The 27180-nt window shown below is 38.3% G+C and overlaps 3 protein-coding genes across 3 annotated transcripts; 1 reads left to right on the forward strand and 2 right to left on the reverse strand.

The window, feature by feature from the left end:
- On the reverse strand, positions 4743 to 7346 carry LOC109231141 (subtilisin-like protease SBT1.2). Its single transcript, XM_019396703.1, has one exon. The coding sequence runs from the start codon at positions 7290 to 7292 to the stop codon at positions 5022 to 5024; it is 2271 nt and encodes a 756-aa protein (XP_019252248.1). The 5' UTR covers positions 7293 to 7346; the 3' UTR covers positions 4743 to 5021.
- Positions 13242 to 15808, forward strand: LOC109231142 (subtilisin-like protease SBT1.7). Its single transcript, XM_019396704.1, has one exon. The coding sequence runs from the start codon at positions 13294 to 13296 to the stop codon at positions 15562 to 15564; it is 2271 nt and encodes a 756-aa protein (XP_019252249.1). The 5' UTR covers positions 13242 to 13293; the 3' UTR covers positions 15565 to 15808.
- Positions 16377 to 18942, reverse strand: LOC109231143 (subtilisin-like protease SBT1.2). The gene has a single exon (XM_019396705.1). It carries the CDS (start codon positions 18774 to 18776, stop codon positions 16542 to 16544), a length of 2235 nt encoding a protein of 744 aa, XP_019252250.1. The 5' UTR covers positions 18777 to 18942; the 3' UTR covers positions 16377 to 16541.

The raw sequence follows: 27180 nt of genomic DNA on the forward strand, positions 1-27180 counted from the left end.
CGGTGTGCTTAATCTCTTAATTGTTTTAGGGATAATTCAATTAGGAATTCTTGTTAGTCTTCGGAAGAAGCTAATATAGAATTATTACCCAAAGGGATAATTAACATAAACTTGCTCATATTTGTAAAATCGTAAAATACATTGGATCGTTACATGAGTGTAATTCCCCGTGCATCTATACTTGTAGCCATTGATCATTTTACTTGATTTCTAGGTTAGTTTACATTTTCGTATTTAGCTTTAAATATTTTCTCAAATCAATTCTAAGTGTTTGGCATTGCATAACAAGTGATAATTTTCTTACATTCCTAATTGCCTACATATTATTCTCTGTGGGATTCGACCCCAACTCATAGTTGGGTAAATTATATTGCATGCGACCGTGTCCATTTACTCTTTAGTAGTGGATTCAGGCGTCATCAAAATTGGCGCCGTTGCCAACTTATCTCTTCTTGATACTTAAGCTTTTGTATGATTTTGTTGAGAAACTAAGGCATTTATTGAGGTTTATTGGCATATTTCAGGTATCAAGTGATTGAGAAGAGATACGGAAGAAACCAAGTCAAAATGTGTTAAATTGAAGAAAAATGACTACTGCCAGCTAATGCTCTTCGCGATCGCGAACTTTGGCATGCGATCGCAGAAGGCTAGGAAACAACACATCGCGAACGTAGAGCTATTTCTGCGGACGCAACTGGTCAGGTGCTCCCAAATGCTTTACGCGGACACGTGGATATGGTCTGCAATCGCAGTGCTTTACAACTTTTCTATTCGCGATCGCAGGCCTCTTTTCGCGATCGCGATTCACAAATCTGGGAAGCTTTGGAATTTCATAATTTTTACCCCAAACCATTTAATACCCGACTTAGCTCAATTGTTAAAATATCTTTGGCTTAATTTTCAGTTTTTAGACTAGAGAGAACAAGTTTGGAAGCTAGGGTTCTTGCACACACACTTGGGTCTTGAAGCTTTGAAGCTTTTGGTTGAGGATTTCTTACTCATTTATGCTCAGTTCTTCATTTCTTTGCTTTGTATTGTATATCTGAGTGTGTAGTATTTATTTCAACACTTGAATCTTGTTTATGGAAATATTCATGTTTAAAGTGTGGATTAAATATCTTGTTGTGCTTATGTATTGAACGATTTTTTATCTTTTATGAAGTGAGTTATTGTTTCTTTAATTATTCTTGTTCTTTAATGTTTCCAAAGGGATTAGCTAACTCTAGGACTCGCCCATTAACTTCGAATTAATTTTGGGAAAGATAATTTGGGGTTGGGAAAGATTAATTAACAAGAACTTGAGGCTTTAACCTTCATTTTATAGATTCTACCTAGGGATAGGATTGAACTATTTGTAGCCATCTTTGGGTGTACTTAATCTCTTAATTGTTTTAGGGATAATTCAATTAGGAAGTCTTGTTAGTCTACGGAAGAAGCTAATATAGAATTATTACCCGGGGCTAATTAACATAAACTCGCTCATATTTGTTAAATCGTGAAATACATTGGATCATTACTTGAGTGTAATTCCCCGTGTATCCATACTTGTAGCCATTGATCATTTTACTTGCTTTATAGGTTAGTTTACATTTTCGTATTTAGCTATAATATTTTCTCAAAACAATTCTAAGTGTTTGGTATTGCATAACAAGTAATAATTCTCTAACATTCCTAATCTCCATTTACTTTTTAGTAGTGGATTTGGACGTCATCAGAGGGTGCCTGGTCATCTCCAGTAGCACGTGTCCTCACTATCTGTGAGAGAATAGAAGACATAAGTTTAGAATTTCGAAGTAAAAAAAAAATTTCGCACGACAAGGAATCAAATGAAGTGGAATTTTCCTAACAGTTCCATAGTCTCCCGAAGAAAAGTACATATGTCTTCGTACCGATCTGCGAGACTCTAATAAACCGGCTTGTGACCCACGACTCCTATGAAACTAGAGCTCTGATACCAACTTGTCACGACCCGAGTTCTCCCTCCGTGAACCGTCGTGACGGCACCTAGTCTCTACGACTAGGTAAGCCTAACATTTGAGGTAAAAGGAACGAAAAACATAAAAGTTATCAACTAATAGGTAAATTTAAACAAGGAAATGAGATACCGTTCGGCATTTACAATAATCACTTTCGAAAAGTACTTAAACTCTCCCAAAACCCGGAATTTCATAAGTCACAAGCTATAAGAAGTGTTTAACATTCTCCCGAAAACAACCTCTCTACCCTTTTCGGGGTAGGGGTAAGGTCTGCGTACAATCTACTCTCCCCAAACCCCACTAGTGGGATTTTACTGGGTATGTTGTTGCTGTTGCTGTTGTTTAACATGAGGAAGAGTAGATAGGGACTCCGAGGTCTGCGGACGCGGCAGATATACCTTGAAGTCTCTACAGTCGTCTCGTCTCACTGGTAATGCGACTGATGTGTGGTACCTGGATATGCACACGAAAAACATGTGTAGGAAAGGGCATGAGTATACCACAACGGTACCCAGTAAGTGCCAAACCTAACCTCAGTCGAGTAGTGACGAGATCAGGTCAAGGCCCTACTGGTATAAACATAATGAAATTAGACAGAATGAAATATTACAATAAAAAAAATACGGAAATCTAACAGTTATAGATTCAATGAAAGACAACAGCTCAAAACGCAGAAATAACAACATGGGGTCTCCCAGGATACCGTCCTGTAGTCCCAAACGTAAATGTGCAGGGTGATCTCCCGGAATACCGTTTCGTAGTCCCAAAGTAAATATGCAGTGCTAGGGATCTCCCGAAATACCGTTACGTAGTTCTAAAGTAAATATGCAGTACAGGGGGATCTCCTGGAATACCGTTCCGTATTCCCAAAGTAAATATGTAGCTCAACCAACAGAAGTAACAGTTACAGGAAGGAAACCAAATTCAGGCTAAGTCCGACTCAAGGAAGAACAAGAATTTCACTAAAACATGCTGCATAGAGTTCAGATAGGCAGTTAAAGCAGTTAAGGCTGTTAAGGCACGTAGGCATGCTTTTCTAAACTAAACAGGATAATTACATATGCTAGTGTAGCTCAATTAAAGGAAAACAGATATTTTTGCTTAATGAAAATGGAGTTTTCCAACAAATAGCCCGTGTACGCACTCGTCACCTTACGTACACGGCGCTCATATATCAAACGATACCAAATCCTAAGGGGAGTTCCCCCACACAAGGTTAGGCAAGCCACTTACCTCGAACCAAGCTCAAATCAGTTCGTAATAATGCTCTTTCCACAAATATCCGGCTCCGGATGGCCCAAATCTAGCCGAAACCAATTACATAACATAAATATAGCTACAAGAAACTAATCTAGCTAACGAAATCAAAGCTAAGGCAAGAAATTAGAAAAATGCCCAAAAAGCCTCCCCGAGCCCACGTCTCGGAATCGGGTAAAAGTCATAGATTATGAACACCCATTCACTCACGAGTTCACTCGTACCAAAAGTATCAAAAACCGAGGTCTAATTCCCCTTCAAAACTCAGAAATTCGATTGGGAAACTTTTTCCCCATTTTCCTAACTTTCTCATTCAAAATCCATGATTAAATGAAGAAAGCAATAATAGATTAATGAAATATAGCCAAAACAATCGTTACCCAATAGCTTCCTCTGAAAATCTTTCAAATTATCGCCCAAATCCGAGCTCTCAAAATCAAATGGTGAAGAATGACATAAACCCTCGATTTGGCCCCTTTTCTGTCAGTTAAACCGCACATGCGGTCACTTACACGCATATGCGGCCTCGCATCTGCGGAAAAAGCATCGCGGGTGCGAAAATAACTTAAATGGGCTGGGACCGCATCTGCGAGCATTGGGCCGCACCTGCGAGCCCGCTCCTGCGGTCCCCAACCGCTTCTGCGGACCCAGCTGGACAAGGCCTATATCCGCATCTTCGATTCCATAGCCGCTTCTGCGGCTCCGCACCTGCGACCCAGAGTGCGCAGGTGCGGTTACACCAGATACAGCCACTTCAGCTATTTTCCTAAGTCTCAAACCAATCTGTTAAGCACCCAAAACTCACCCAAGCCCCCCGGGACCTCAACCAAACATACAAACCAATCCTAAAACATCATACGAACTTAGTTGTTCCCTCAAATCACATTAAACAACGCTAAAAACACAAATCACCCTCTAACCCAAACTTAATGAACTTGAAACTTTCAAATTCGACAACCGATACCGAAATCAACCAAACCACGTCCGATTGACCCCAAATTTGCACACACGTTATATTCAACACTACAGACCTACACCAATTTCCGGAATCGGATTCCGACCACGATATCAAAAGTTTCCCTACCGGTCCAAAACTTCAAAAATTCGACTTTCGCCATTTCAAGCCTAAATGAGCTATGGACCTCAAAAACACAATCCGGACACGCCCATTAGCCCAAAATCACGCAACGGAGCTAACGGAATCGACTGAACTCCATTCCAGAGTCGTGTTCACACAGTTCCGACTTCGGTCCAAATTTTAAGTCTTAAGCCTCCGTATAAGGGACTAAGTGTCCCAAACACTTCCAAAAACCAAAATGAACCTCCTGGCAAGTCACAACAACAGAAATAGATACGGAGAACAGTTAATAGGGGATCAGGGCTCTAACTCTCAAAACGACCGTCGGGTTGTTACAATTCTCCTGATCGAGAATGTTAAAAGTATGAGTTGCTTAATATTTACTGAAAACTATCTGGTGTAATATATTTCATTTTTGTATCGTTGAGTAGTAGAATAAGAATATGATTGTATTGACAAGAGCAAAAAACAGACGACATAAATCTCAACTCTGATACATTCAACTTGACACTAAAAAGAGATAAAAAGAAAAACACACATATTTGGTATTTACAGTGTCTCACTCTTGTTAACAAGATAAAACAGGAAATTACCAAATAAAATAAGAAAGAGAAGAAGATACATTTTCACGTTGTAAGGTGAAAATGCTCTTATTACAAATGAAAAAACTTGATCAGCATGTCACTGATATCAGCTCCTTCATTTCCTTTTCAGAAAAAGCTGAATCTCACAGCAATTGGGCTCCTAACGATGTGTTTGTCAGAAATCCATTTGAGAGATCCCTGATAATAACCGGTACTTGGATTACTAGGCAAAGGTGTAAACGTCACTTGATAGCTCAATTTCTGGTTCACCTCTGAAAAAACTAGTGTAGTTGGTTCAACTTTTACATCAACGCCCGGTGGTGAAACAATTTCAACACTATATGTAGAGTTGGCTTGTCCTACGTTCGTCACATTTCTTGAATATGTTTGAGCTGCTGAGTCGGCCCTGAGTTTAATCGAAAATGATGGATAATTTAGTTGACCCTCTAAGATGCTAGTTATCTCTGAACAGTTAACTTTACGCTGCAACAAGATCCCAACTTGTCTATTTGTGTAATTCAAACCACATAGGTAAGATACGTAATCGGCTGGTTCAATGCCATATATCAGGCCGGGATCATTTGCTTTCGATGGATTAACGTGGCCTGCACCCGTGGCAAAGACATCAGCTGGAAGGTACGTTTCATCCTCGATGAAGTTCAATCCGAGATTTAAGACATCAGCTGTTGTCATAATTGCTGACTTAATTGCAGCTGGAGACCAATCAGGGTGAACACTTTTTAGCAGCGCTGCAACGCCACTGAGATGGGGACAAGACATTGAGGTACCTGAAATCATGTTGAAATTAGAGTTTGTGTTCGTGTTGTTCTCCAAGGAAACATGCCAAGCTGCTAGGATGTTAACACCAGGACCAATAATGTCCGGTTTTAGAATTCCAGGACTTGTATAACTTGGACCCCTGGAAGAAAATCCAGCAACCACTGGAGCACGATCATCTCCGATAATAGTTCCGTTGAATACTATTGTTGCAGTAGGGATTAATGTTGAGTTTATATACTCTTTGATTTTTAGACCATCTGCATAGCTAACGTGTGTCACCGGAAGGACATGTGCCTCGGCTAGTGTTGTGTTAGCCAGGTTTTCTGTATTCATAATAATCATGGCAGCACCACCAGCGGCCTTCACTGCTTCTCCTTTAGAAACTTGCGGTGTAATACCAACCTCACACAACACTATCTTTCCCGTGACATTCGTGTTGTTCAGCGAAGTAGGGTAACAATATTTAGCCAAAATGTCACTGTCATTGCTCCCCGGATAGGCAAGAGGCAGCAGTGTTGGAGGAAAGTCACTAGGTTGAAAAGCTGATTCTCCATCATATTCTTCATTGTTTCCAAGCAAAGCAGTAGCCTTAATTTTCCTGTCGATGGTACTTGCACCAACTGTTAAAATCCAGGGCGCGTCATTAGATGTCGAAAACCTGTATGGTCCTGAATTTCCAGCAGCACAACTAACAAAGATCCCCTTTTCCATTGCACTAAATGCACCAACTGCAATGACGTCTTCATAGAAATTATAAGCAACACCTCCAAGGGAAAGCGAAAGCACATCGACACCATCTTCAATAGCCATATCCATTGCAGCCAAAATGTCACTTTCAGAACAAGTGATAGCGGAGCACACTTTGTAAATAGCAACATGAGCTAGAGGTGCAACACCAGCTGCAGTGCCATTAGCATTGCCAAATATATTAGCACCTGGCACGAAATTTCCAGCAGCCGTGCTAGCAGTGTGCGTACCATGTCCATTTTCGTCCCATGGTGACCCGTTCCCCGAGGACTGGAAGTACCTCGCTCCAATGAGCTTGTTGTTACACTTTGTAACATTAAATTCACACTCACCCTTCCATTTAGCAGGGGGTGGGGGCATCCCAGCGTCGCTAAACGAAGGGTGGTCCGGGAAAATTCCCGTGTCAATGACTCCAATGATCACACCTTTTCCGTAATTTGAGTCATTCCAGAACCCCATGTTCTGGTGCAACCCCAAGAAATTGAGACTATGTGTGGTGTATAAATCAAGTTGCTTTTCAGGGCGGGCAGAAATAAATCCTTCCTTTTTCTCCATTTCCTTGAGATCATCTGGTGATAATTTAGCTGCAAAGCCTGTTAGAACGTTTCGATAGGAATAGATCAATCGTGGCGCCTCACGAGAGCCATCTGAGGTTGTTGCAGGCAAGAAAGAAAGATACCAACTATCTAAATCTTGATATCTGCTAGTGCCTTCACTATCGGGAAACTCACAATGAACAATATAGACTTGTGAATTGCTTTGTTTTTCTTTAGGCCTTTCATCAACAGGGCGTTCATTTGCATTAGTGGTGAATGAAGAGAAGAGAAAAGTAATGCCAATTATAGTCAGAATTGACCTGTATTGAGCCATGACAACTTCAGTGCTAGTGAAATATAGCTGACTATTTGTGAGTTTGTATTTTGTTTAAGTGTTTTGGAATGTTTGATGGGTATATATATAATTGTTGGAAGCTTTTTTTTATTTTCTAGTCAGAAGCTATTATAGATATGTGAAATAGTCATGCCTGGAGATTCTTAGATTAAATAGAAAAATGAAAGTGGATTGGTCATCTACACGCTAAATCGACTTGATTTTATTTAACTCCTCTTTGATAATGAACTTGAGATAGCAACAACATATAGATGAAGAAGTCTATAGTATGCCTTTCTTATGTAAGTAATGTTCGAATCAACTTGTGCTCACCTCAACTAATTCACTGGACAACTTGTTCGATCCACACGTGCAGGTTGTCAAGGTAAGTATGCTCACAAAAGTTGGAACACACGAGGCCACGTTTAAGTGTTATGGCTGAAATTTGAACTTGAAATCTCAAGATTATTACTCACATAGTTCAATCATTAGACCATCTCCTGGAGATCAAATGAACTCAAGATAATAACTTCAGAGCTCAAAACGAATTTGTTTTCTTTTACAGTTATTGAATCCAGACCTGTTTTCTCTGTCTGAGAGCTAAAGGAATCACATGCTCAAACATATGAATCTTCCTTTTAATAATCTTACTTCCCTAGTTAATGTTATATCTGTTAAGACATAATTACTTGCATCGACACTTAAGCTGGTTCCTTAATTACTGTCTTAGTCACTTAACCATTTCATCTTCAATCTATTGGATTCTTCAGATATAAACAAGAGCCCGTTTGGCTTAGCCGAATCACATGCCCGCTTGCATCGACACTTAAAAGTACTTTTTAAGTGCTCGAGCTGATTTTATAATTGCGTAGTACTCTTAAAAACTATATAGTTTGGAGCAAACTCTACAAACATAAATGCAAATTTTAACTTTATATATGTAACGAGATATTACTTATACTACTTCACCCTCTACCTCTAAAGGGAACTTTTCAAATTTTCACCAATGGTCTTCCTTAGGGGGTGGCAAACGGGCGGGTCTGGCCGGGTCGGATATGGGACGAGTCGAAAACGGGTAATGAAAAAACGGATAAATTATCCGGCCCGAACCATAATTAATACGGATAAAAATGGGTTAACCGAAGGGCTTTTTGAATATGATCACTTTTGGGATAATTCCTAGTTTTCCAAACTTGAGGAACCCTCAATTTGAGGCTTTACAAATGTAAAAGTTAAACCAATTAGTTATCCATTGGTTATAATATGGTTCTTATACATATTTGACCCATTTTTAAAAAGTTCATTATGCAGCCCATTTTTTAATGGATAATATGGGTGATTAACTGTTTTCTTTTAACCATTTTGCCACCACTAGTCTTCCTTTTTTATTTATGAGCGCATACTTTCTCCAAATAAAAAATGGATAATGATTTGTAGGATCCCAATAGATTTGATGTTGATTACTTACTTGTATAATAAAAATATGCCAACACTTAAGTTTTTTAAACTTTGAGCTTTGTCAATCCTGACAAATTCAAGCATTACCACTTTGGTTTTTTGTTTTGAATGAGATAAAATAATGTCTGCCTTCTTAACTCCAAATTGCTAAATCCTTGGCAAGCAAGGAACAAAAAAACAATCTTTCTTGTCTGCTTAAACTTCTGTTTCAGATGCTGTAAGCTTAACAATAACAGTGTTTTTTATTGGTTTCCCACTCGTCTCATACACGTTTTAGGGCCCGACTAATCTGGATTCGCGACAGCGAGTCCTACCTTCAAGGGCGGAGCTAGGCCTTCGGTTACGGGTTCGGCCGAACCCAATAATTTTTGTCAAAATTCTATATTTGTCTTATAATCCATTGAATGTGTACAAGATATTAATTTAGAACTGAGTAACTCAACAGAACTATAATGCCGAACCCATCAACTTCAAATCTTAGCTCCGCCTCCCAGAAAACAGTATATTCCAATTAGCAGCATATATCATCATCTATCTAGTGTTAAGTATATTCTCGAAAAGTCTTAACCTCATATTCAAAATTGCGACATGTCTTATTTAATTGATTGTTAAAAGTAAACTATGAATATATATAGAAAGACGAGAATTGTTAGAAGTAAACTATAAATATAGAAAGTACGAGAATTGTTAGAAGTAAACTATAAATATAGAATGTATGAGAAAGAGACCTAAATATTCTTCTTTTCTTTCTTTTTAAATATTTTTTGAAGTAGTAATATTCATCTTATGTTAAACTATGTCGTAGACATAATAAATAAATAAATAAATAAATAAATGTGACATCTAGGCAAATCTCACATGGGCAAAACACAGTAGAGATGTTGAGTATATAAGTGTACATGCCTTAAATCTTAATGACGCATTTTAAAGTCGTGCGGGCCTAGGCGCAACGCATATAATATCACTAGTGGACTGGGATGTTATGTGACACCCTAGGCATATCGACAAAACAAATGCGCATTAGACCTAAGCGAATGTGATGCGTTTTAAAGCCGTGCAGGCCTAGGCCAAAGGGATGAGTTGTTACAATAAATAAGGATGTTTTTTATGTAACCGTTTAAGTTATTAAATAAAGAAACACTTGACAATATTGATTAAACAATTTTGTTGGAATTAATTTTATTGGCATAAATTCCTGCAAATTCAAATAGACTATAGGATAATACTGATACAGAGAGTCTGACCAGTGTAAAGCATTTGGAGGAGTTGGCTTCAAATTTTTGTTGGCAGAAAATTAAAATCAGAAAAAGAGTAAAAGATGAAAAGAAAAATTTCAACGAGAGAAAAGGCGTAATGGCTTCCAGACCACTTAAACTTGTAAGGCTTTTGAAAGCCGATACACAAACTTTGGACTTTCCCATTTGAACACTCAAACTGGTGAAACCCTTAATTAATAAACACATTTAACCCTTGACCCTACGCGCGTGTATTACACATTCACATACGTGTCCATCCAGTCAGCAAATGACCAATGAGATTGTTACATGTCAAGGGCGCGAATAAATTTATTAATTTTTACTTTTTCTTCTATTTCCCTTATTTTCTTCTTCACCATAGCTGTGCAACTTTTACCCGACGGGGACGGAGCAAAACGACGTCACCAAACCCAGCCACCAAAGCTGTGCAACTTTTACCTGAAACATTGGTTGCAGCAATTGAATGGATGGTAGAGGGAAATAAGGCTTCATTTTGCAAAGATGAACTTTCCTTAGAAGGAACGGGACACAATAATGGATATCGTTTTGCAAAGATTCGTTTCACATCACTATGAAGTGTGGAGACAAGATTGCGTTCATAGTTTTGATTGGTGTGGGTTCTAGGTTCCTTTTCACCACTCTAAGAGAGTTGGGTGTCAATATAGGGAAAAATAAGGGAAAGCCACATGAAAGTGAGAGCTTTTGATGGATTCTAAGTGACGGATATATCATCGATGTAGAAATTTTTTCTGGGGAGGCGGTGAGATCATATGGCAGGAGAAGTTCCTTCCATTCTGAACCAGTATGTGAAATTTGAGTGGGATTATCAGGAGGTCATGGTTCATGGAGAACTTAGTCATCCCATCTATTCTGAACACTTGATCCCTATCATTGAAGAGATTGAAAAGTTTGATGGAGCTACTTTTCATGGAACCGGCGGAGTCAATAAACCCAGCCGCCATTTTCTTCTTTCTTTTTTGGTTTTCCTTATATTTTCTGTTTATTTTTTTGATTTTACAATCTTTTTAATGAATAATAACATATGCTGGCTCCATTTGAATGTGACTTGTACGCACTATGTCCACGTAAGATAAGCATAGTTAATGGTTAAATGTGTTTATTAGTTGTAGGTTTCACGAGTTTGAGTGTTTAAATGGGAAAGACGAAAGTTTGTGTATCGGCTTTCAAAAGCCCTACAAGTTTAAGTGGCTTGGAAGCCATTTCGCCGAGAGAAAATCACAAAAAGGACATGTATATATACCAAGTAGGGTTGGGCCAAAACAATTATACCTTCTCCAATGTGAAAAAGGACATTTTTCCCGGGTTTGACTAGCGCGATCGCGCTAGTGGCCCAGTGTTCTGCCTGACGAGCGCGACCTGAGCGCGATCGCGCTATTGACGCGCATTTTTCACCCTGTTCCGTTTCGAATTTGGAAAAAACGCAAAACATGAAAGTTGTAGCCCTTTGAGTTAGCTTTCCAACCATATATTGTGGAGCCAAAATGGAGTTCTGAGCAAAAAGTTATATCTATTTTACTAGACAGTGCGCAATATGCCTACTGGAGTCTTCGTTCGCTCTAACTATCATCCGTTGACCCCCAAACACGATCTCGGCTTAATTCCTTCAACTTTTACTCAAACTTTAAAGCTCCAAATCACTCGAATTCATTCCATAACATCTACATAGCTCGGAATCACTCCTACAACACACCATTAGTGTAAAACACTAGCGATTAAAGCTCAAACTCAATTAAAGTGCAGTAAATTAGAGTGTAATAATCGACTAAAATACGTAATTATAGCCTATCATTAATGAGTTATTAATTACTAAATCTTGCAAGTGGTTTAAATATATTTATTTTACAAGTGTTGTCGCTAAATTGAATCAGTAAAACTATCTGATTTAATCTTTAAACTAATTATATTTTCTTTGAAACATGTGAATATAAAATACAAATATGTGTTTAATTGAAGAAGATATAACCTAAATAGCCTAAAAATAGGCAATGGATATGTAATACATGCATTATTCATGTATAATATATGTGTTACTATATATAATCAGTTTATAATCTATATAGAGTGAGGGTGAATATATATTTTGAAACAACCATCATCTTAATTCAAATCAAACTAGGGTAGTTATCCACCCACTGAGCCTGACATAAAATCAACCATCGGTGCTAATGCACGAACAACCCGATTCGCGGACCTTCTAACAACAAACAAAGGCAGAAACTGAAAACCTTTTAAGATGTTTTTACAATCAAAAATCACTTCAGATAAATATTAGTAAATATCTTCGGCCTTCTCCAATGCATTCTTCACAAGTAGACTATCCATCTTGAGCTCTATCTTGGTGCCTTCATAGTGAGAGTCAATAATATTGACAAAGTTCAAAGTTAAAGAAAACTTAGGAGTTTACATTATAGAAGCAACTAACTAACATTACATTTGTCGGATCCTTTAAATCTTTATCCTTTTTTCTTTATTTAGACAGAGGCGGATTTAGGATTTAAATTTAATGGTTTCAGCTTTTAAGATTTTTTTTACATTAAACTCATTGTACTGTTAAAATTAAGGGTTCAAATGTAATATTTGTTGAGGTTTTTACATATAAATTTATACTTTGTGTCGAAAGTTATGGATTCAGTTGAACCCGCAGTCAAAAGGCTACATCCGCCCCTTATGGAGTTTGTGGAAGGCAGAGAGCTTACAAGGTGACCGAGCTAGCCCTCAATAAAAAGAAAAGATTATTGATGAGATTTGAACCCTGCAATTTAAAGGCAAAAGCAAATTAATAAGATTGAGTAGGAGAGCTAAGTCATTAAAAGGATAAGTCTTTATCATGTAACAATGCCAAGAAAAAGAAAAGAAAAAGTAGATTCAATATGAAGGTCTAACATTAAAATTGCAGCTACAATAATAAGTGTGTCTTTGCTCCAATGTATGTGAGCATCGTGAGTTGAACATTACTTCTATAGAAAATGTATAATTTTGATTGACTTCTTCGTCTATATGCTATTGCTATGTCAAGTTCATTACCTAAGATAAGTTAAACAAAATGAAGTTGCTTTAGCGTGTAGATTACCGATTGACTTTCATTTTTCTATTTAATCCTAGAATATCCAGGCATGACTATTTCACATATCTATAATAGCTTCTGACTAGCAAATTAAAAAAAGGCTTCCAACAACTATATATATACCCATCAAACATTCCAAAACACAAAAACAAAATCCAAACTCACAAATAGTCAGCTATATTTCACTAGCACTGAAGTTGTCATGGCTCAATACAGGTCAATTCTCACTATAGTTGGCCTTATTTTTCTCTTCTCTTCATTCACCACTAATGCAAATGAACGCCCTGTTCATGAAAGGCCTAAAGAAAAACAAAGCAATTCACAAGTCTACATTGTTCATTGTGAGTTTCCAGATAGTGAAGGCACTAGCAGATATCAAGATTTAGATAGTTGGTATCTTTCTTTCTTGCCTGCAACAACCTCAGATAGCTCTCGTGAGGCGCCACGATTGATCTATTCCTATCGGAACGTTCTAACAGGTTTTGCAGCTAAGTTATCTCCAGATGATCTCAAGGAAATGGAGAAAAGGGAAGGATTTGTTTCTGCGCGCCCTGAAAAGCAACTTGATTTATACACCACACATAGTCCCAATTTCTTGGGGTTGAACCAGAACATGGGGTTCTGGAATGACTCAAACTATGGAAAAGGTGTGATCATCGGTGTCATTGACACGGGAGTTTTCCCCGACCACCCTTCGTTTAGTGATGATGGGATGCCTCCTCCCCCTGCTAAGTGGAAGGGTGAGTGTGAGTTTAGTGTCCCAAAATGTAACAACAAGCTCGTTGGCGCGAGGTACTTTCAGTCCACAGGGGATGGGACACCATTGGACGAAAATGGACATGGTACGCACACTGCTAGCACGGCTGCTGGAAATTTCGTGCCAGGTGCTAATATATTTGGCAATGCTAATGGCACTGCAGCTGGCGTTGCACCTCTAGCTCATGTTGCTATTTACAAAGTGTGCTCCGCTATCACTTGTTCTGAAAGTGACATTTTGGCTGCAATGGATATGGCTATTGAAGATGGTGTCGATGTGCTTTCGCTTTCCCTTGGAGGTGTTGCTTATAATTTCTATGAAGACGTCATTGCAGTTGGTGCATTTAGTGCAATGGAAAAGGGGATCTTTGTTAGTTGTGCTGCTGGAAATTCAGGACCATACAGGTTTACAATTTCTAGTGAAGCCCCATGGATTTTAACAGTTGGTGCAAGTACCATCGACAGGAAAATTAAGGCTACTGCTGTGCTTGGAAACAATGAAGAATACGATGGAGAATCAGCTTTTCAACCTAGTGACTTTCCTCAGACACTGTTGCCTCTTGCCTATCCTGGAAACGATGCTAGTGACTCTTTCGCTAAATTTTGTACCCCTGATTCGTTGAACAACATGAACGTCATGGGAAAGATAGTGTTGTGTGAGGTTGGCAATATAACGCGAGTCAATAAAGGAAAAGCAGTGAAGGCGGCTGGTGGTGCTGCCATGATTCTTATGAATACAGAAACCCTGGCTAACACAACATCAGCCGAGGCACATGTCCTTCCGGTGACACATGTTAGCTATGCAGATGGTCTAAAAATCAAAGAGTATATAAACTCAACATTAGTCCCTACTGCAACAATAGTATTCAAGGGAACTATAATCGGAGATGATCGTGCTCCAGTGGTTGCTGGATTTTCTTCCAGGGGTCCAAATTATGCAAGTCCTGGAATTCTAAAACCAGACATTATTGGTCCTGGTGCTAACATCCTAGCAGCTTGGCATATTTCCTTAGAGAATAACATAAACACAAATTCTTATTTCAACATGATTTCAGGTACCTCAATGTCTTGTCCTCATCTCAGTGGTGTTGCAGCACTGCTAAAAAGTGTGCACCCTGATTGGTCTCCTGCTGCGATTAAGTCAGCAATTATGACAACAGCTGATATCTTAAACCTCGGATTGGACTTCATCGAGGATCAAACGTACAATCCAGCTAGTGTCTTGGCCACGGGTGCTGGCCATGTTAATCCATCAAAAGCAAATGATCCCGGCCTGATATATGACATAGAACCATCCGATTATGTGTCTTATCTATGTGGTTTAAATTACACAGATGTACAAGTTGGGATCATTTTGAATCGCAAAGTTAGATGTTCAGAGATAACTAGCATCTTAGAAGGTCAACTAAATTATCCATCGTTTTCGATTCAAGTCAGAATCAGCTCAACTGCTCAAACATATTCAAGAACTGTGATGAACGTAGGACAAGCCACCTCAACATACAGTGTTGAAGTTGATTCACCACCGGGAGTTGATGTGAAAGTTGAGCCAACTACACTTGTTTTTTCAGAGGTGAACCAGAAATTGAGCTATCAAGTGACGTTTACACCTTTGGCTACAAGACCAAGTACCGGTTATTATCAGGGATCTCTCAAATGGATTTCTGACAAACACATTGTTAGGAGTCCAATTGCTGTGAGATTCCTCTTTTTCTAGAAAAAGGAAATGAAGGAGCTAATCTCAACGACGCGGTGATTTTTCACTTTTTAATAAAACATTTTCACATCATTTATGCTTAATGGTGTGATGTTAACCTTGGTTTAGTATTCCCTGTATTTAGTCATGTACCTTACAATGTAAATGTATCTTCTTCTCTTTATTTTTCCTTTGGTCATCTCCTGGTTTATTTTTTTTAACTAGACTGTGACGCTATTATAACAAATCTGTATGTTTTTCTTTTTATCGTTTCTTTTAATGTCAAGTTGATTTATCATAGTATGTAACTGACTTTTCCAGACAAATAATGACATTGGAAATGTGCAATGCAAAATAAGCATTTGGTTCTTTAATTGGCCATGATGCAAAAGCTAAGTTGACTCCTAGATTTGTGGTTTGGCACTTTGGAACTCCTGTCGACATAATGATAGGACAGCAATTCAGAATTAAAAGGTCGACTTTCGAGTATATTTGTGACGTTATTCAGTAACTTGTTAACTCCAGCATTATGTTGAGCCTACTTTATATAGCTAGTTCTTACCAGTTGCAAATGTAAAGGACTTAGATCATGCCAGCAGAGCTAGTCTCTTTTATAATGGAAAGTTTGTATCTTCTATTTGTTAAGACATACTTGAATTGGAGCTCTTTTTTAACATATAACAGCTGATCCAAATTAGAATTCTTGTGCTGTGAGCCTACGACTACTCGAGGAAGGACTCAGGAGCTTCTTTACCCTGACATAGACACAATCATTAGCCATTTAATTTGTTTTTTAGGTTGTCAAATCCACTTCAACTCGTTTAAAAGCTCACTTCTATCAAAGAGGATATGCTATCATTCAGTTGCGAACTTGGATGAAAATAAAGAGAGCATTAATATAAGCAGAAGCGGATCCAGGATTTAAGCTCTATGGGCTCAAACTTAAGAGAGAAGGGTAAATAAGAAAAGAAAACTAGAATGCCAATTTTGTAGTTTCACTAGACCAGCACAGCTGCAATCGGACTTCTCACAGAGTGCCTATTAGAAGTCCATTTCAAGAATCCCTGAACAACATCATCAGTGTTTGAGTTATTGGTTGTCTTGGAAAAGGTTACTTGGTATGTTAACTTCTGGTTCAACTTGGAGAAGATTAGCTGGGAGGGATTAACATTAACGGCAACGCCTTTTGGAGAAACTATTTCCAACTTGTAAGTTGATGTAGCGTCACCAAAGTTAGTCACAGTTCTGGTATATGTCTGAGGAGTTGATCCAAGTTTGATGGAAAATGAAGGATAATTTAGTTGTGCTTCGGGGATACTTTTCACCTTCGAGCAATCCACCTTGCTTTGCAACAAGTTACCTACCTCTCGATTTGTGTAGTTCAAACCACATAAATAAGGTACATAGTCCTCAAATAGTGTATCATAAATTAGTCCTGGATCATTTGCTCTCGATGGATTAACATGTCCTGCACCAATGGCAAAGATATCAGCAGGAATCAACCTTTCATCTAATATTGGATTCTTGCCTAGGTTTAATGTATCAGCGGTTGTCATGATCGCAGACTTAATAGCAGCAGGAGACCAATTAGGATGTGCGCTTTTCAGCAAAGCTGCTACGCCACTAAGGTGAGGGCAAGACATTGAGGTTCCAGATATAATATTGAATGTAAATTTTGAGTTTTTGTTGTCATCCACGGAGGTAGGCCAAGCAGCAAGGATGTTAACACCAGGACCAATTATGTCAGGTTTCAAGATACCAGGACTAGCTACACTTGGTCCGCGAGCAGAAAATGAAGCAACTATGGGAGCATTTTTATCACCAATTATCGTCCCTTGGAACGTGATTGTAGCAACAGGGTTTAATGTTGAGTTCATATATGCCTGAATTTTCGTTCCATTTATTTCTGAAACATCTAATGATGGAAGCACAAGGGCATCAGCTGATTTAGTGACACCATCGTCCGGTTCATTGATGATAATCATGCCAACACCTCCAGCATCCTTTACAGCTTGTCCTTTATCAACCCTGCGAACGCCGCCACCAACCAGGCACAAGACTATCTTTCCTCTTATAGCAGGGTCAGTGAGTGACCCTGGTTTGCAATAGGGGGCCTCAAATTCATCACTTGCATTATTTCCAGCATCAACAAGAGTGAAAAATGTTGAGTTGGAAGTCTTTGGACGATAAGCAGATTCTCCTTCAAATTCCTCTTTATTTCCAAGCTTAACAGTGGCCTTTAGTTTTCTATCATGAGTGCTAGCACCTACTGTGAGAATCCATGGCGCGTCATTTGTTACAGATCCACTGAATGGACCATTATTGCCTGCAGAACAACTAACAAGAATACCTCTTTCTGTTGCACTATACGCCCCTAGAGCAATAGGGTCAGTATGGAAAGGACGCGAACGACTTCCACCAATGGATATTGAAAGGATATCTACACCGTCATCAATAGCTGCATCCATGGCAGCTAAAATATCAACATCAGCACAACCTTCAGAAGTACATACTTTATATATGGCTATGTGAGCAAGAGGGGCAACACCAACTGCAGTTCCATTGGCATTCCCAAAGACATTGGCACCATTCACAAAGGCTCCTGCGGCTGTGCCCGCTGTGTGTGTACCATGTCCATCATCATCTATTGGGGAACCTTCAGCTAATTGGTAAGACCTGAGTCCTATGAGCTTGTTGTTACACTTTGTTGTGAAATTGGACTCACAAACTCCTTTCCATTTAGCAGGCGGAGGAGGCATCCCAACGTCGCTAAATGAAGGATGATCAGGGAAAATTCCAGTGTCCAAAACTCCGATGATCACGCCTTCCCCATAGTTGGAATCCTTCCACAAGCCCATGTTTTGTTGCAAACCAAGAAAACTTGGAGTATGAGTAGTGTGCAAGGGCAATATCCTCTGTGGCTGAGCAGAAACAAAGCCTTGTTTCTTCTCCATTTCCTTCACTTGTGCTGCAGTTAATCTTGCTGCAAAGCCTTTCATCACATTGTGATAGGAATAGATCATTCTTGTCTCTTCATTTTCACTTGAGCTAGTTGTTGTAGTTTTAGGCAAAAAAGAATGATAATAGCTCTCTAAATCCATAGATGATGACTGAGTAAAAATTTGGATTTCTGGTGGTTCAACTTGGACTATATAAGTCTCTAAATCACTCTGAATACTAGGCCATAGGAAAGTGCAAAAGATGCAGAATAGAAGGATTTTCAAGAATCCCATGGCTGCAAACTGATGTTGTATTTGGAAAGTGAATTTGATGAGCTTTTGTGTTTTGGTGTTAATGTCTATATATTGTGCTTTGTCCTTGAGCTATTCACAATTTCATATTCATGACTTTATTTTCCTCCACTTGCAAAATCAATCAAGAAATCTTGTGCATATGTTGGAAGGAGTCTTTTTTGGTCACACTTCAAGACTTAATTGTGCCCCTTATTTTGGTTAGAACCATTATATTCTTGTGGAAAAAAGACTATGTGGGGAAGAAAATTAAATGTACTACAGGATATAATGAAAAGATAGGCCACTAGTGTGAACTAAGACTAGCTAAATAGAACTGTATTATAAAGTGATTTTTATTTTTTTCAAACTGGAAATAGCATCTCTATCTTTTCAAGGTAAGGGTAAAATTTCCGTACACTCTATCCTCTCTTCCTCAGACATCATTTGTCTTGTTGTTATTGTTGTTGTACCATCCACTGTAAATTTGTTCTCGAATAGTTTATCTAATGATGTCTTAGAAGGACATTATTCCTCCCTGCAAGTTTACTTATATTTGGATACAATGAAAGTCTTTCTAATTACAAAAATTTAACTACTAAATCACTTTGTTAACAAATGATCTATCTATAAGACCACAACGATTGCCTAACCCCATACATTATTCAAGGGGTGTTGGCCGATGCTTCTTCGATAAAAAATTACACTATATAATTAGGTAACTTTTTTTAATGTATATATTACATAGTGACAACCTTTAGTTTTTTCGTGGATTTGTTCTTTATATTTTGAGACATCTTAGTGAAAATCGTGACTCCGCCATTGGCCATACACAAATATATAGTAACACTGCTTTCCCTAATTCTTGTTCTTGTGAGAAAATTATCAAACTAAAGTTGGATAATTCAATTTCTTTGCAAGACAAACTTGTACCACAAATCATGATGTTACATTGGTCCCCTTTAATTGTGAAAGTTGGACTTGGTCTTTGACAAGCATCGTTAGCTATAATTCAATACTTGGCTATAGATTTCTCAATTGGGCACTAACATGTTAGAAGGTGTCCACTGAAATAAATACAATGTCTTTTTCAAGAAACTCATAGGTTAATCTCTGTTAAATTCCTAGACCTATTAATACGTCGAGTGTCTACGTCAACTAAAGACTTCAGGGTATTGGAGGTACTACATATACTGCTTTGTCCTTGAGCTTGTTTACCCTTAAATTCGGATAACAATTAAATTTATATTGTGGTTTTAAGGATATGTGATTTTGTCAGATACCAATTGATAAGCAAGAAAGTAAATAAATAAATTAGAGAATAAAATAAATCAAACCAGTACGCTAGCCAGGTCTCGACCTTGACTCGAGATAGTCTCGAGGTGAACAATAAGAATAGTAAAAGATAAAGCAACTATGATGAACAGTAAGTGAAATAGCAGGAAAGTAACGAGTGTGTATATTCTTATCAGTGAACAATGATCCTTACAAATGAATAGGATCCCTCTTTATATAATAGAGTACTCCTAAATAAGGTACACTTCTAATTATAGTAGGAAACCATATTAACATCTGATTAACCGCCATGGATTGATCCATTCCGAGATTCACGCTACGATCTTCGACCAATTGCGGATATCTCGCCTTTTCCGTTATCAAGCTATACCGATGTTACTCGGAGTCTGTCTCTTTCTGGTCGCGATTGACGTCGACCTTGGTCCGAAAAGAGGCTTCCATTCCGGACTCGACGTCCTAGCTCCTTGACGCGACATTCCCATCTCGAGCAAAGGATGAAATCGGGTAGCCCCAATTTCTACCGTATACAGAGCTATTTATGGGTATTTACACCAAATACTCGTACGGATATTTACACTAAACCATGTTAATTCATCATAGTTAAGTAATTCAATGAGGTGAGAATGTAAGGAAAATGGGTAGATAATATTGACTAAGAACAAGACGGAAAGAAGAACAACTTATCAAAAATACTGTGTCGTGGCAAGCCACTGCCTTGAAAGCGATTTCGGCCCGACTAGGTGCAAATCGTTAAGACCGGTCGCTCCCCAAGGTTCCACAGCACCTCCAAACACGTGCACTCGTGGCTGGAAGTTTAGAATTTGCACAAAACAGTTGCCCAGAAAGAAGAGAAGATGAAGGTATTTTATGTGTTGGATAATTCACAAAGAAGACTAGGAAGAAAGTAATGGTTAGCTAGATGAATTCTTGGTTAAGAATTGAGTGAATATGTGTCAATGCCCCCTTTTTCTCGCGAAATCGGATTTATGACATTTGGGCAGACAACTCGTTTCCTTTTGGGAATTGGGTTTGAATTGAAGAGTCGCCACCTAATGATTAAGTGCATTGGGACACTAAGAAGAATTTTGATTTAGAAAACCAGAGATTGGGTAAGGGCTTGAAATTATCTCGAGGGGAAGGTGCTAGGCACCCCTCAAGATCCACTAGTGTGGTTCCCGGCCATGCTATCATCGTGACTTTAAGTGTAAACCAACAAGCAAGAATTACAAATACGAGGAAGTTTTCACATAACGATTGCGAGCAATTGAAATTAAAAGAAATTAAAGAAGCTGAAGTTTGGGAAGAAAGTAGTCTTTGAAATTCTGAAAATAAACAAGTAAAGGGGAGGGGTTTTCACATAATTACTGCAAGTAATTGAAGTTAAAAAAAGAAGATTAAAGAAGCTGAAATTTGGGAAGAAAGTAGTCTTTGAAATTCTGAAAAAAAAACAAGTAGAGGGAAGGGGTTTTCACATAATTACTGCAAGTAATTGAAGTTAAAAAAAAAGATTAAAGAAGCTGAAATTTGAGAAAAGCAGTCTTTTAAAAATAAATAAGTAAAGGGAGGGGGGGGTCCTAGGTTTATAAATAATATGGATCACCCCACACAACACCCGGTAACCGTTTATACACGTGGTGTTATCGCGTGGTCATCATATCCATATCTACCCTTTCTCACCCCGTTAAGGTATTAAAACGCGGAATAGTCTCGTTTTCTTATTGCATGCAACTACCCGCCCTAATCCTATCAGTCCCGGAGGTATTTGGGACTACTAATCCTAAAGGGAAGGGATATGAGGTTTTATAGTTTCAAAGGACAAAATTCTAAAGCGACAATCAAAACACATATGTAACAAATATGGGGGAGAAGCACATAACAGATAGAAAGGGCTCAAACAAACCTCCTTAAAAAACAAAGAGAAGCATATAGTTTAGCAGGTCTTTACACGTACTAATTAGGGTCTGTTTAAACTTAAAAGTTGTGGCAGACTGATCTATTACATATTTCAGATAAGAAGCCCGAATCAGGCCTGCCTGCTGGTTGTAGTTAATAAGAATCTGATTCAATTTATAAGTTATCCTATGGTTTGCCTAAGTGTTAAATGAAACCTACAGGCATGATATCTATTAGTTCAGAAAAGAAGTATGCTGATTTAGGAAAAAGAAACTGTCAATTACAGGAGTATAAATTCTACAGTCGTTATTGTTACTGCTGATTTTAGACTTATAAGCGAATGGTCGATTCAGATTTTAGTTGATAGCTCCTATAGGCATGCTTCCTAGGTGCTATTCATTTGAAAAATATTTTTTACAAGCGAAACAAGAGTGTAGAAGTCCTATGGGCATGGTATCTAAATGTTGTTAGTTATTTAAACCTATAAATGGGTTTGCCTAGTGATACATGCAGATGCAAAATTCAGGAAGTCCTATAGGCATATTATCTATATGATATACAGCGTTTCAGGGATGACTTATAGACATGGTCTCTATATAATGCAGAAATGCAGAACCTATAGACATGGTTTCTATATGAAATGCAAAACCTATAGACATGGTTTCTATATGAAATACATAACCTATAGACATGGTTTCTATATGAAATGCATAACCTATAGACATGGTATCTATTTGTAATACAGATTCGAAAGTTGAAAGCAGGATATAAGTGCAGAAGTATAATAATCACCTATGAACATGATATCTACCCCTTTTTGCATGCATGATTTACCCTCCCCTTTTCACTAAAAGCCCCAATAGTTATTACAAGTTATTACAGCCCAGAATAAATAAGAAAAGTAAAATTACATCAGAGAAACTAAAAAATTTATAACCAAGGAGAGCCCGATTCAGGTTTCCTGCCTGAAGCATGAAGTAAACCAACTCCAAAGACCAAAATCCAAAGCCTTTCTCATTTGGGTGTGTGAGCACGTGATTTTTGCTCTATATGAATTACTCCCACAAATTCAAAACAAAATAATTTTTCCATTATTTGCAATTTTGTGGATTTTTGTGGCATTTTCTGTCAAGTGTTTTGCATTTGTCTGTGCATGTTTATTTTATTTAATTAATAAAAAATAAAAAAAAAAATATGTTGCATTTGTACTTAGGATTTAATTCTGCATTTTAAGATTGAGTAGCGAATTAATTATTTTATAAGAAATTGGAAAAATCACAAAAAAATAGTTATTTGTGCATTTTTATTTCTAATTGTTGAACTTTGGTGGTTAATTCCTTTAACTTGGTATTTAATTTGGTTGTGGTAATCATAATTTAGAGTTCAATTAATTTAATGTGGTAGGACAATTTGATTTAGGTATTAATTTTTGTTTTATTTTTAGTTTTAAATTAAAAGGAATTAGAAAAATTGAAAAAAAAAGAGAAGCAAGGGAGGGTAAGGTCAGATTTGGGCCTATTCTTTAATTTTTGACCAAGCCCAAACATTTTTCCCCAATACCCGGCTAATTAGTCCTAAACCCGGCCCAATCCCACGCACCCGGTCTCCCCCCTCTCTCTTATCCAAACGACCTCGATTCGTTAGGATTCACCTGAGCCGTTGATCTCACCCCAAATCAATGGATGGGAATTGGGCATCACATTGATATAAAAGTGTCCAAATTAAGCCCACCCCCCCATCTCTCATCTCTCTCATTCTCACTTCAGAGACCAACCGTGGAACCCTAGAGCCGCCCTAAATCCCACCACTACCCACTGGCGGCGCCTCCTCCAATCCCCACCAAGCTTACACCCTAGGATCCCCTTCGTCTCCTCATACCAATTCCCCAACCCGTTCCTTTCGAATCGTCCTCAGGCTCTTCGAATTTTAGATCAAAGATCGGACCCCAAACCCTAATTCCCTCAAATCGGTCCAAAACTCCACCAAGCCGTCCCTGTATCTTTGTTTTGGTCAAGATTCGATCCCTCTTGCTTCAAGATAGACTTTCAGAAGTCTTTTCCTTCAAGGAGATCCGGTCAGAGCCATGCAAGAATGGATCCTTTGAAGGAAAAGACCCTTGTTGGTCGGTTGAGGCAAGCATAAAAGAATGGTTGGTCTGCTTCTCAGCAAGGTATTCTCGTGCTTTTTCATTTTTCGTTTTCTTTTATTTTATCATCCGCCTCTTCTTCTTTTCTCCATCAGGCTGTCTTGTCCTAGTTTTCTATGCTTTGACTAATAAAAGAGAGTCAGAAGTTCTTGAATCTAAGAGTCTCTAGGGTTTTGCTTAGTTTTAGTTCTTGCTTAATTTAGCTTATAATACATGTTAGTTTCGTTATCAGTTTTAATTATCTTTGTTCAGCTCAATTGATTAGTTTAACTTTAAAATAAACAGCGCGGTTCATTAATATAGTTTTAGGCATCTCTGTTGGTTTTGTTCGTTAATTTGTTTCAATTTCTTAATTGGTTTAATCCGAAAACAAGTTGTCTTTATGTTTTCCTGAATAGCCTAGTTTAGATTAGTTGGCATTATCAAGAGTCAGCCTGAAGAGCTATTTTTGTTTGAGGTCTGTTATGTTCAAGTTTTAGAGGTTCAATTTTAGTGTTGTGGTTTCATTTTGATCCGTTTGGTGAAATTGGTGTGATGATTGTTGTTTGTCACAATTGTAAAACCTTAAGGATTTGTAGGGGTTAATTGAATAACTAGGAACTTAAGGATGTAGTTTGGGGATTGTGTAACTTGGGGAATCTCTCAATAACTAATTGGGAAGCTTCTTAAATGGACAGCTGCCAAAAATCATTAGGAAAATAGGCTGAAAGATGAAAATATCTGAAAGAAATGGACAGCTGTCCAGAATTCAGTTTTAAAAGATGCCTTGTGGGGGTATTTTGGCAATCTGATTGCCTTGCCTAGGCAGCTTTTTGACACCCTGAAGACTAAAAAAAGATAGAAAGAAATACTGATGTTTAGAATCAATTATTTCCTTCTGAAAATCCAACAAAAAATGTTGAAAGTTGTTTGAATTGGTTTAGGTTTCCTGTTTCAGTTCTCTGAATCATTCTGTAGATTTAGAATTCTGGAAAAACTTCTGAAATTGAGCATTTGGTGAGGGAAATGGTTTAAGTTTGGTTTAAAGTCGGTTTTTGGGATCTGTCCACTATTCTATTGGTTTTACTGAGCTGATCACTGTTTGATTGACCAAATCTGGGCTGTTCGCTGCTGCTTACTGCTGATCACTATTCTGTCGATTTAGAATTCTGGAAAAACTCTCGTTGGCCCAACTAAGTCCTTGAGGCTTTCTTGTGGGAATCTCGACTTCGGGCCGTCCCTCTAGCCCAGTTCCTTTTAAAAGAAATCTTGGGTTTCAGGCCATGGTCAAATCTGAATCCATTTCCCCAAGCCCACTAGTAAATAAGGCATCACGTATATATGGATTAGAACAATGCAAATGGAACGTCACTTAGTGGGGAGTTCATTTTGCGTTTAAATGGATCATGACCGTTGTTTAACTGAGGAGAGCCATGATAGGTGAACGATTAGTTTATGGCCCTCACGAGTTAACATAGAAACCCTTTAATTAGAATAATTCGAGGTGTGACATGCCAAACAAAAATCTCAATTGCATGGCCCTCGTTTAATTAATCTTGTTTATCCTTAGAATTCGGGGCGTGCCATTTAGTTGAATTTCCATGGCCCTCCCAAAGTTGCAAACGCGTAGTTGCTTTTGGCGCGTTATTTTAATAATTTACCTTCCTAAACTCGGGTGCGCATTTATGTGACCCAAATCCAAATCTCAACAATGTTATATAGAATGTGTTGTGGACCGCGGGTGCATTTATGTGACGCGTTTCAAGACATATTTTAAATGACGTTGCAAATCTTTCATTAAAAATAATCAAAAGCGGTTAAGGTTAAAAATACAAATAGGTTTAAAACTTGTAATAAAATCAGATAATAGGCCAATTATAACAATTGAGCGACTGTGCTAGAACCACGGAACTCGGGAGTGCCTAACACCTTCTCCCTGGTTAACAGAATTCCTTACCCGGATTTCTGATTCGCGGACTATAATACCGAGTCAATCTTTTCCTCGATTCGGGATTTGAACCGGTGACTTGGGACACCATAAATTATCCCAAGTGGCGACTCTGAATCTTTTAATAATAAATCCCGTTTCGATTGTCCTTTAATTGGAAAAACTCCCTTAATACCCTTCCGGGGGTAGGAAAAAGGAGGTGTGACAACTCTGGCGACTCTGCTGGGGACAAGAACCCAGAACTTCTGGTTCAGGGTTCAGAATTCGAGCTTAGATGAATTGTTATATTTGGATTTATCTATTATCTGATTTTATTACATGTTTGGGCCTAATGTGCTAAATGACGCTTTTACCGCTTTGATATTATCTGAACTGTATATAAACTGCTAGAAACCCTTCTCTTCTCAGCTTCGGGGATGTGCTCGCTGGTCGAGACTCCCTATTCTGTTAGTGTCATACCTTGAAATAAGAAAGAGGCTCGGACAAGTTACTAAGCCGGATGGCCTTTTGGTTCCCGGTACGTAGCCCCCTCCTCGGCTCGAGTTGTCCGCTCGGGTACACAAGTCTAGAACAATATACCTAGGTTTTGAACCTAGAAATAACACAGCCCCATGCCGGATCCCTAGTAGGAACGCTTGTTTGCATCATGTGCATTTGTCCTTGGGGACTCGACACAGGGGTTGGGTCCGTCTAGGACACGTGTGCCCAAAAATAAAAGACCATCCTGATACATCCTAATGTGCTACATGTTGCAATCTTCAAGGGTAAAAGGGTCATTTGGTGGACCAATAATAGTTGAGGGCAAGTGAAAAAAAAAAGGAAAAAAAGAGGGTGAAGTGTGAAAATAAAGCACAAAAATCAAAAATAAAAAAAAAGGGAAAAAGAAAATCCAAAAAGATTTTGCATGTTTCATCATTTTCAAGGAAATAGAAAAAAAAATATGTTCTCTCTAAATTAGTTGTTTTTTTTATTCTCGCTACCTGATTCTCGTCTTTTGGGGCGTGATACGTAGGCAACCCACATAGGGTCAGGTCTTCCTAGTAAAAGTTAGGTTCTTGGCTTTGCGGGGTCTTAGCCAAATTTTGCACTTCTAGCCATCTTTTAGCCAAGTAAGCCATTTTGCAAAAATAGCCTCAATCATGTCT

This window comes from Nicotiana attenuata, chromosome 8 (genome assembly GCF_001879085.1).
Source record: "Nicotiana attenuata strain UT chromosome 8, NIATTr2, whole genome shotgun sequence".
Classification (NCBI taxonomy): domain Eukaryota; kingdom Viridiplantae; phylum Streptophyta; class Magnoliopsida; order Solanales; family Solanaceae; genus Nicotiana; species Nicotiana attenuata.